A 10,977-nucleotide genomic window follows, 5' to 3' on the forward strand; every position below is an offset into this window, starting at 1 on the left:
GTTTGTCCGTTTGCTTGTGGATGAGAGACCGAAGTGAACCGCTGTTGAATATTCAGCTCTTGGCACCAATTCTTGAACGTCTTGTCGGTGAACTGAGTCCCGTTATCCGAGATGAGGATGTGGGGTATGCCAAATCGGCACACTATGTTCTTCCAGACGAATTCCAATGCCTTCGAGCTCGTTATCGTAGCTAATGGTTCAGCTTCCACCCACTTCGTAAAGTAGTCCACGGCAACGATAAGGAATTTCATTTGCCGAGGAGCTTGAGGAAGTGGTCCCACTATGTCTATGCCCCATTGCATGAAAGGCCAAGGGCTTTGCATAGTGGATAGATTGGTCTGCGGCATCCTTGGGATATTTGCATGGATTTGGCACTTCGGGCATGTCTTGACGAGCTGCACTGCTTCTTGTACCAAGGTTGGCCAATAATATCCCCATCTTAGAACTTTTTTAGCTAAAGTTCTGGCTCCGATGTGGCTACCGCACGATCCTTCATGAACTTCTCTGAGGATGTAGTCCGTCTCTTCTGGTCCTACGCACCGCAATAACGGCTGGAGGTAAGACTTTCTAAAGAGGACTCCTTCATGAAGTTCGTACCGAAGTGCTCGGCACGTGATCTTCCGAGCTTCTCTCTTATCCTCGGGCAATTGTCCTTGATCCAGATACTGCAAGATCGGCGTCATCCAGTTCGGCGAGCTGGATACTGAATGTACCTCGGCTTCATCAATGCTTCGATGCATTAATTCTTCCGCCTTTGAGCTCGGATCTGAGGCCAACTTACTTAAGGTATCTGCTCGGCTATTTTCCGCTCTGGGAATGCGGATTATCCGAAAATAGGAGAAACTTCGGCTGATGCTTTGCGCTTTGTCCAAATACTTTTTCATTCTCTCGTCACGAGCTTCACTTGTACCCAACATGTGATTTACTATGACTTGTGAATCACAATGGACTTTGAGAGATTTGACGAGCAGACTTTGCGCTAACTGGAGTCCGGCCAGGAGGGCTTCGTACTCGGCTTCATTATTAGTAGTGGGGAATAGGAACCGAAGTGAGTAGGTTACCTCGTGTCCGTCGGGAGCGATAAGCAGAATACCAGCTCCACTTCCCGTTTTATTCGAAGCTCCATCTACGAATCCGCTCCAGCAGTCCGGCGGCTCTTCTTCGGATTCCAAGGGCTGTGCTAGTTCGGCATTGGCAGAATTTTTCTGTTCGGCAATGACAGGGATTGCTTGATCGAACTTGGCCTCTGCAAGAAAATCTGCCAAGGCTTGTCCCTTGATGGCTTTCCGAGGTAGGTACTCGATTGAGTGTTCTCCCAGCTCTATGGCCCATTTGGCGATTCTGCCTGATGCTTCTGGCTTGGTCAAAACTTGCCGAAGAGGCAGATCGGTTAAGACGCATACCTTGTGAGCATAGAAGTATGGCCGCAGTCTCCTTGCTGCATTTACTAACGCCAGAGCAATTTTTTCCAGAGGTTGATACCTTGTTTCTGGACCTCTTAATGCTCTGCTTGTAAAGTAGATGGGAAACTGCTTTAGGCCTTCTTCTCGTACAAGCACCGCGCTAATGGTTTGATCGGATGCCGCTAAGTATAAGAAAATCACTTCGGCATCTGTTGGAGCAGAGAGAATTGGAAGCTTGGCTAAATATCTTTTGAGCTCGTCAAAAGCCTTTTTCTGCTCGGCTCCCCACTCAAACTTTGGTGCCTTTGTTAACACTTTGAAGAACGGCAGTTGCTTTTCGGCTGCTTGGGAAAGGAATCTATTCAATGCGGCTAGACATCCAGTTAGTCTTTGCACATCGTGTATGGACTTCGGCATCGCCATGTTCTGAATAACTTGAACTTTTGAGGGATTTGCCTTGAGTCCGTCCTTTGAAACCCAACAACCCAGAAATTTTCCCGAATCTACCAAAAAGGTACATTTTTGGGGGTTGAGTTTGAGGTTGGCTTTTCGGAGCACGTCGAGAGTGGATTTGAGGTTGTCTTCGTACTCCGAAGTGCTTTTGCTTTTGACAACTATGTCGTCGACATACACTTCAACCTGCTTTCCGATTAGGTGCCGAAAAAGCTTGTCTACCATCCTTTGATAAGTGGCTCCGGCATTCTTTAAACCGAATGGCATCTTTTTATAAGCGAAAATGCCGAAATCGGTAATGAAAGCTGTTTTCGGAGCGTCACTCTCATCCATTAACACTTGGTGATATCCTTTGTATAAATCAAGAAAACAGAAAATTTCGAAGCCGATCAAAGCTTCTACTTTTTTATCTATATTCGGAAGGGGATAGCAATCTTTAGGACAGTGCTTGTTTAGATCGGTAAAATCTATGCACATCCGCCATCCTCCTTCTTTTTTCTTGATCATCACAGGATTGGCCACCCAAGAAGGATATTTCACCTCGAATAGTACATCCGCTTTTAGTAATTGGCGGACTTCGTCATGGATGACTTGGCTTCTTTCTGCCGCAAAGAGTCTTTGCTTCTGTTTTACTGGCCGGATTGAAGGATCAATATTTAATCGATGAGTGATTACCTCGGGGGGCACTCCGGTCATGTCCATCGGAGACCATGCAAAGACATCTTTGTACTCCTTGAGGAGCTGAATGGTCTTTTTCCGGAGTAGAGGCGTTCCTGCGAAGCCGATCTTGACCGTTCTGGATGGATCATCTTCGTATAACTGAACGGTCATTGAGTTCGGCTCTGAAGTGACTTCGGTCATCTCGCTTGCCTCTGACTCCGGTTGCTGTGATTGCTATGCTTGATGGTGCCGAACTGATTGCTCGGCACTTTTAAGCGCAATCTGCAGACATTCTTTTGCTCTCTTTTGATCACCTCGGATGACCGCTATCCCACCTTTAGTGGGGATCTTGATGGTGAGGTGATAAGTAGAGCAAACGGCCCGAACTGTGTTGAGCCAGTCTCTCCCCAGGATGATGTTGTACGGGGACCGAGCTTTCACCACAAAGAACTCGATCATCGTATTGGAGCTTGTAGGCGCTTTTCCCACCGTGATCGGAAGGCTGATAATACCTTCAGGGCGGGTGTCCTCCTGGGCGAAACTTTTCAGAGGAAGTGGAGCCGGACTGAGCCGAGCTGGATCCACTTCCATTTTATCGAAACATTCTTTAAAAAGAATGCTGACTGACGCTCCTGTATCCACAAATACTCTGTGGATCAGTTTGTTTGCCACTCCGGCTTGAATGACAATAGCGTCTTGGTGAGGAGAGATGGCTGGGACGGGATCGGCATCTGAAAATGTAATCACTTCGTCTTTCTTCAGCCTTTTATGTGTTGGCTCCTCTTGATTGGAACCTCTGCGTTCTGCTTTTAGAGACGACTTAGTCTTCCCGGCAGGGAGAGCATCAATAGTCTGGATTACTCCATCATATTGCGGCTCGTCGTCGTCTTCGGGATCCTCATGCCTTTTCGGATCCTGAGGATTGCAGTTCGCACCTCTCTGCCTTTTGTTCTTTTTCGGCTGCTTGCTTTGGTATTCTTTTAACGTTCCTGTTTTCACAAGAACATCAATACCTGCAGCCAAATTTCGGCACTCCTCGGTATCGTGACCGTGGGCTTGATGGAAGGAGCAATATTGATCCTGAGGTCGCCGCGCGGCTGATTTCGTCATCCGCTTTGGTTTTTCGAACATATCGGAATGTAGTTCGAAAATTTCCGCTCTTGACTTGTTTAATGGTACGAACTGAGCGGGCGGCTTCTCAGGATTGAGACGTGGCCCCAATCTGCCTTGTACCGGTGCCCTTTGAATTCTTTCAAAAGGAGTTCGGCGAGGAAGCACCTGGCCGCTTTGATCGGGCTTCTTTTTCTCTTCTCGGGATGAGCTGTCTAAAGACCGTTTTCGACGGTCTGCCTCATCCGCACGGGAAAACTGGTCCGCAATGTCCCACATTTCTTGAGCTGTTTGCGGACCGCACTCCACGAGCTTTCTGTAGAGAGCTCCGGGCAGGATTCCATTTTGGAATGCCGAAATGACAAGTAGATCGTTGAGATCATCTACTTGTAGGCATTCCTTGTGGAATCTCGTCATGAAGTCGCTGATCTTTTCGTCGCGACCTTGACGTATAGAAAGCAGCTGAGCCGAAGTGATCCGGGCTTCCGCTTTCTGAAAGAACCTCCTGTGGAAAGCATCCATTAGATCTCGGTAGGATCTAATGCTGCCTTGAGGAAGGCTGTCGAACCACCTTCTGGCGTTCCCGATGAGCAGCTCGGGGAACAGCTTGCACATATGGACCTCATTGAGCCCCTGGTTCGCCATATTATACTGATAGCGTCCCAGGAAGTCATGAGGATCCACCAACCCGTCATAAGTCATTGACGGTGTCCGGTAGTTCCGCGGCAAAGGAGTTCGGGTGATATCGTCCGAGAACGGAGTCTTTAATGCTCCGTACATGGCGAACCCGACATCTCTTCGGTACGGAGGAGATGGAGTTCTCCTGTGGTTCCGGTACCGAGGAGGAACAGGAACATGTCGGGGTTGAGGATTCTTTCTCCTGGAAGACACGTCACTACTGCGGTAGTGACTTTCATGTCTGGAGGAGGAGGGAGAATCCGCCGTTGTCTTCTCCGACTGTTGGCTCTTCTGCAGGAAGGTTAAGAACTCCTCCTGCTTCTCGGCCAAGAACAGCTTGACAGCTTCATTTAAATCGGGCTGTTGGGAAGACTCGGTGCGATGACTCCTGGAGTGGCTTGTTCCTTCTTCGTGAGAACCGGAGGTAGATGTCTCCCGAGGCCGTTTTTCAGACCTGCGAGCTGGACTAGCTTCCTCACGGTTATCACGAACGGTATTACGGGTAGTATGTGATCTGGTATGCATTTTTTTTTTTGGGGTGGAAAAAGGGTCAAAAATTCGCTTTATCACAAATTTGGTTCTCTGTTTCCCACAGACGGCGCCAGTGATGAATCGGCGAATTTTTGATGGTGATGAATGCAGGAAAATGCAGATCACGACACAGAGATTTTACGTGGTTCGATTTACTGAGGTAAATCTACGTCCACGGGAAGAAAAGAAGGCAGAGTTGTATTGCTTGATCTGTTTTCTTACAGCTTACAATACAGACTTGCTATTTGATCTTTTATCTCTAGAGAGCTTCTTAGAACTTAACCTTATCTATCTGATCTAGGTTCTATTTATACATTGAACCAAGATCGTGGCATGCAGCACTATTTACTAGGCAGTGGATGTCGTGGAGATCGTGGCGATCTTGCATGGGTCCACTATCCTGCATGAGTTAAAGACTGCTTGACACCACTAAATAGATCGTGGGTGTAGTGGAGGTGGAAATCCTGCATGAGTCCACTATCTCCTAGTTCGGTCGAATACTGAGACCGAACTGCTGAATTATTGCCGAGCAGCTTTTGCCGATCTGAGAGTAGAGCTTGATGCCGACCTGAGAGCAGAGTTTGATTGGTTGGCTTTTACCGAGCTGTAGGCTGGGGCCGAACTCTTTAGTCATGCCGGACTGATACTCTTTAGTCATGCCGAACTGATACTCTTTCTTGGGCTTTAGGCTGATGGGCTTTACTGTTGTTGGGCTTGTTTAGTACGTACTCCATCAGATGTAAATCTTTAAATCAAATTGAATAAATTTATTTTATGTTTTGTAAAACTGTAAATATTACGTAGTGAAAACCTACAGAGCTTCCAATTTCAATTCAAAGGTCCAAATTCCATGATGTTGTATACAAAACTGAAATTGAAATGAGAAGTTTACAGAATTGATTTGAATTTTAAATCAATACAAAATTCTTTATTTGGTAAAATATTCCAATTCCAATTTAGTTTATATCATGGATCGGAAACTTATGAAGATGTAGTCTTCTATCTTTCAGACTTGTCTTCTTTATATAGACTACAGAGTTAGTATTTTGAGCCAGGTCATGGATCTATGAAGAATTGGATCTGGACCACAATTTAGACTTTCACTAAATTAGAATTTAATTCAAGTCTAAATTATCAGTCACTAAAGATATAACATTGACTTTCCATTCAAACTGAAATTACAAGTATTATGAGACTTTCTCTTTAAGTAAATCATTTTTCGTATTAAATATCTAATTATCCATTAGTTAGTAGTATCAAGTATGTTATCTACTCTTATGAAGACAAAAGACTAGGTCTTTCGTAATTTTTCATACTCAATAGATTTATAACTATTTGCAATTGAATTGGAATTGTAATTTAATTTTAAAATAAAATATTTTCTATACTCCTAAATATTAAATTTGGAAATGAAGTCTGTAATCAGTGGCAGACGCAGAAATATTTTATGGCAGGGGCTGTACAGTAATTTTTTTTAGTTAACATACACTTCTTTCGTCTTTTAAAAATAGAGAATTATGTGGCAAAACGAGTTTTAAAGTGAAATTGATGTAGTATGAAACAAAAATTGATAAACTAGTTGAAACAATATTAGTCGTAGTGGAACCCACATCGTTAGTAGGGTAATATGTGATGAAAATGTTTTCAAAATTTAAAAATGAATAATGAATCAAAATTATAAACATATAAACTTAATGTATACTCATATGAGTATAAGTAACATGTACCGGTACATTTTTAACTTACAGTGCAACAATTGAACAATTTTAATACACTAAAAAGTAAGTACTAATAGAAGTAGAACACATGATATAGCTAGGCGTAGCCTATAGGTAAGGGACTTGACAGTTGCTAATTTTACTATTATTATTAATTTAATTAGTCATGGTTTATCTCATCTTCTTCCTCAAGCAGCAACACGACAGCCATTTTTTTTAAACTTCCTTATGCAATTTCAAACTTCAGCCCCTCCTTCTTATTCAATCTTTTACATTTTAGACTTCATATACTATAGTTTAGTGAGGGCTAAAGACATTTTTCAGAAATTTTAAATTTTTTTAAAGTACAAAATATCAAAAAAAAACATTTGGGGAGGGCTTAAGCCCTTCCTCCCTTGGCTGTGTGTCCGCCACTGTCTGTAATTCCAACTACACCTCCAACTCCGTAGTATCAAATGAAGTTTTAGTTTTGATATCATTCTGCAAAAAGAAAAATGATAGAAACGAAAAATGTATATGTAATTCACCCCCAAAAATGGTTAATGCATTACCCTGTGTACACTATTACAAACAAGAATACTAAAACACACTAACTACGAATACAAGCTCCGTACTTACATAATCATTAATCAGTTATTCTCCACCTAATTATTTGACGCACCAAAAATAAAATCGTAAAAATAAGGAACACTTAAGGGAATAAAAATCATCGAAATGCAGAAAAGACCCCAAAAAAGTAGTAAAAGTTATTTTTAAATCATTTGTGTTCCTAAAGACTAAAAAGTCATACTCCAATTTTGTGATCGGGGTGGTGAGTGGAGGAAGAAGAGGAGTGGAAGTCCGGCGAGCGGCGGGGGAACTCGGAGAGCATCTGCACGACCTCTCTCATGGTGGGGCGCTCTATGCTGTCCTCCTGCACGCAGAGCATGGCGACGAAGAAGAGGTGCATGGCTTCATCCTTGGGCACCACCGTCAGCCTCGGATCCAGGATGCGGCTCACCTCCTCTATGCGGCATTTCGTCAAACACCTGACCCACTGCACGATATCCACTCCCTCCCCGAACTCCCCCACCGGCCTCCGCCCCGTCACCAGCTCCAGCAGCACCACTCCGAAGCTGTACACGTCGCTCTTCTCGTCCACTCTCAACGTGTACGCGTACTCTGCAAACACATGGAATTGGAATTGGAATTGGAATCCTCTTAGAATGAAAGCGTTTGTGTACCTGGAGCAATGTAGCCGTAGGAGCCAGCAATGGCGGACATGCACTGCGACGCGGCGCCGTCGACCAGAAACTTGGCGAGGCCGAAATCCGCGACGTGAGCTTCGAAGTTGGAGTTGAGGAGAATGTTGTTGGACTTGACGTCGCGGTGCACGATCAAGGGCGAGCAATCGTGGTGGAGATAGCAGAGGCCCTTGGCGGAATCAAGCCCGATTTTGTACCTCAGATTCCAGCTCAGAAACCCTCCCTTCTTCCCGTGCAGCGCCTCCCCCAGGCTTCCGTTCCTCATGTACTCGTACACAAGGAGGTTCGCTTCCTTGTTCGAGCAGAAGGCCAGCAGCCGCACGATGTTCCTGTGCCTGATATTCCCCAGCGTCCTGATCTCTGCTTTGAACCCGTGGTCGTGGCTGTTTATGCCGTTGAACCCTAGAAGCTTCTTCACCGCGATCTCCACGCCGTTTCCCGTCCTCCCGTGGTATACTATCCCCGCCCCGCCCCGGCCGATCACATTCCCATCCTTGACGCACTCCGCCACCTCCGCCGCCGTGAATTCCGCTTTCTGGAACGCTGTCATCTTCCACGTATCCGACCCGCCGCCCCTCTTGAATGACCTGGCCTTGGCGATCGCCGCCGTCGCGAACACCAGCGAGCACGCCAACAGCCCCACCGCGAACACCAGCTTGAACGCGTTGTGCGATTTAACGGAGGCGCCACCCGTGGCAATGGCATTGCAGGGGTTTTTCACTGTTGAGCCACAAAGCTTGGGGTTGCCGGCGTTGAACACCGAGAACTGCCCCGAGAGGTCGTTGAAGGAGAAGTCGGCGGTGGTGAGGCTCTTCATGGAGGCGATGGATTGGGGTATGGCGTCTGTCAGGTGGTTCCGTGATAGATTTAGGTAGTTGAGGATTCGGATGTTGGATATCTCCGGCGGGATCGGGCCGGCGAGGTTGTTCTTGCTCAAGTCTAGATAGTTGAGATGTAGACATTCTCCGATTTCGTGAGGGATTTCTCCTGTGAGAGAGTTTCCGCTTAGATCAATCTTCACGGCCTGATGCAGCTCTCCCACAGAAGGCGGTATGGGGCCGGAGAAGTTGTTGCCTCCGAGCAATAGTATTTGGAGGGATGAGAAATTGGAGAGGGAAAACGGTAACGCCCCGGAAAGCTGATTGTTTGAGAGATTCATCTGCCCCAGTTTACTTTGATTCTTGGATGATGAGTCGGTGTTCTCGGACAGGGTACCAGAGAGCAGATTGTTTTGCAGCTCAAGAAAGTTGAGGTGAGGCAGGTATATGAAGCTACTAGGAATGCTGCCATTGAAGTAGTTCTCTCCCAACCTGACTCTCACCAGGCTCAAACACTTGCCTAATTCCTGCGGAATGGAGCCAAAAAGGAAATTCTTCTGAAGAATAAGGATCCTGAGCTGCCCAGATTCACACAAACTGTGAGGAACAGTACCGGTGAGCTTGTTGGAAGACAGATCAAGAATCTGCAGCCTCTGATTCTGTCCGAGATTCCTCGGTATGACCCCAGTGAAGTTGTTCATCCACAGCGCCAGCGTCTCCATCTCGGGATACTCAGCCACCAAGTCCGGGATGGAGCCGTGCAGCCTGTTGATGAACAGATTCATCAGCCGGATCCGCCTCAGGTTTATCAGCTCGTATGGGATCTCCCCTGTCAGCGCATTCAGAGACAAGTCGAGATTCACCAGCCTCGTCAGGTTCCCCAGCTCCCTCGGGATCGGCCCTGTGAGCCGGTTTACGTGCAGGAACAATGTGTCCAGTGACTCGAGATTCCCCAGCTCCGGAGGGATTGAACCGTCCAGGTCGCACGAGGATAGATCAAAATGCTCGAGATTCGTCAACTTGCCAAGCTCTCGAGGGATCCCGCCCTCGAACACGTTGAAGTAGCCTAGGTACAGCTCCTTCAAGTTTGTGAGGTTGCCTAACTCCTTAGGAATCCTCCCCTGCAGATCGTTTCCCGTTAGTGAAAAGTACTCCAATCCGGCTAGCTCGCCATAGCTCGGAGGTATTATTCCGTAGAAGAAGTTCCCTCCGAGCTCGAGGTGCTTGAGGTTCCTCAAGCTCACCACTCCAATAGGTAGGCCAGAGGAGAAATTGTTGTTGTAAGCATCAACAACTTGGAGATTTGGGAGGCTGGAGTAGTTCCAGTCTAGGCCGCCGCTGAATTGGTTGTTGGAGATGTTTATGAATCGGAGGGAGCTCATGTTTTCGAGATTGATCTCTCCGGTGAAGTTGTTCCCGTCGATGGAGAGCTCTTCCAGCCTGTCGAGCCTTGAAATGTCGGGGGAGACGGAGCCGTACAGGGCCATGTTGGACAGGTCGAGCGATGCCACTCTGCCGTGGAGGCACTGGACGCCGCTCCACGAGCAGATTGAAGTGGGGTTTGAGGAGTTCCACGCGCTGATACCGGAGTTTGGGAACTCGAATCCTTGCTTCAACGAGACCAGCGCGTGGAAGTCCGATATGAGGGTGGAGGAGACGGAGGAGTCTGCGAGTGAGGCTATAATTAGTAGGATAATGAAGGGCGCCATTTTGTGTGGAATGGTTCAAGGGAAGTGTAGGAAATGGAAAGCAGAGGGATATGAAAGTGTTGAAGTTTGTATAGAGGGAAAGAATCAATCATCTTGCAAAAAGAGACTTCAACTTCAAGGAAGAAGCTAAGCTTCGCCTTTTCTCTTTTGCTTTGATCATCAGCTCATCTTTGTTCGAATTTTGGTTGCGGCAGAAATTTTATTTTTGCAGAGGTTTAAACAAGAGGTTACGCCTAAGGGAAAAAGAAGAAAGAAGGTGAAATTTAAAGTTGAGAGATTATGAAGAAACTAAAAGCAAAAGTTGATTCTCTCTCTCTCTCTCACTTTGTTTCTTCTTTATTTGAATTACATTGTCACACTTTCATTTCTTTAAACGAAGAGATATCAAAAATATGGAGTAGTTTTTTCCTCTGCTTTTTTTCTCTCACTTTGAGTGGAAGGTGATGAAATTGCACTTACATATCATAACCATGGTCGTCTTCCTCATTGATATCTATGTAAAAATATAAATAAATAATGGTGGGGTTGATGTAATCAATTGATGCCACTATTACAAAGATACTCATCTTGCATATGAGTATATCATTGACCCCATGTAATGAAAATGACAGCTGAAAGATGTGTGGATTTGCTTTAAAGTTTTCAGTAATTTA

General features: G+C 45.9%; 1 protein-coding gene across 1 annotated transcript; it reads right to left on the reverse strand.

Annotated features, from left to right (window-relative positions):
• Window positions 1-7,048: 7,048 nt before the first annotated feature.
• On the reverse strand, window positions 7,049-10,771 carry LOC121798889 (leucine-rich repeat receptor-like serine/threonine-protein kinase BAM1). Its single transcript, XM_042198137.1, has 2 exons — window positions 7,777-10,771; window positions 7,049-7,714 (listed from the first exon to the last, which is right to left on the reverse strand). The coding sequence occupies exons 1-2, from the start codon at window positions 10,322-10,324 to the stop codon at window positions 7,338-7,340; spliced, it is 2,925 nt and encodes a 974-aa protein (XP_042054071.1). The 5' UTR covers window positions 10,325-10,771; the 3' UTR covers window positions 7,049-7,337.
• Window positions 10,772-10,977: the final 206 nt, after the last annotated feature.

This window comes from Salvia splendens, chromosome 4 (genome assembly GCF_004379255.2).
Source record: "Salvia splendens isolate huo1 chromosome 4, SspV2, whole genome shotgun sequence".
NCBI classification, from domain to species: Eukaryota; Viridiplantae; Streptophyta; class Magnoliopsida; order Lamiales; family Lamiaceae; genus Salvia; species Salvia splendens.

Excerpts from the sequence above, each read along its gene's own strand:
- LOC121798889 (XM_042198137.1), bottom strand. The coding sequence starts at position 10,324 with ATGGCGCCCTTCATTATCCTACTAATTATAGCCTCACTCGCAGACTCC. Across the intron at positions 7,715-7,776 it reads CTACGGCTACATTGCTCCAG|AGTACGCGTACACGTTGAGA; the intron begins GTACACAAACGC and ends ATGTGTTTGCAG.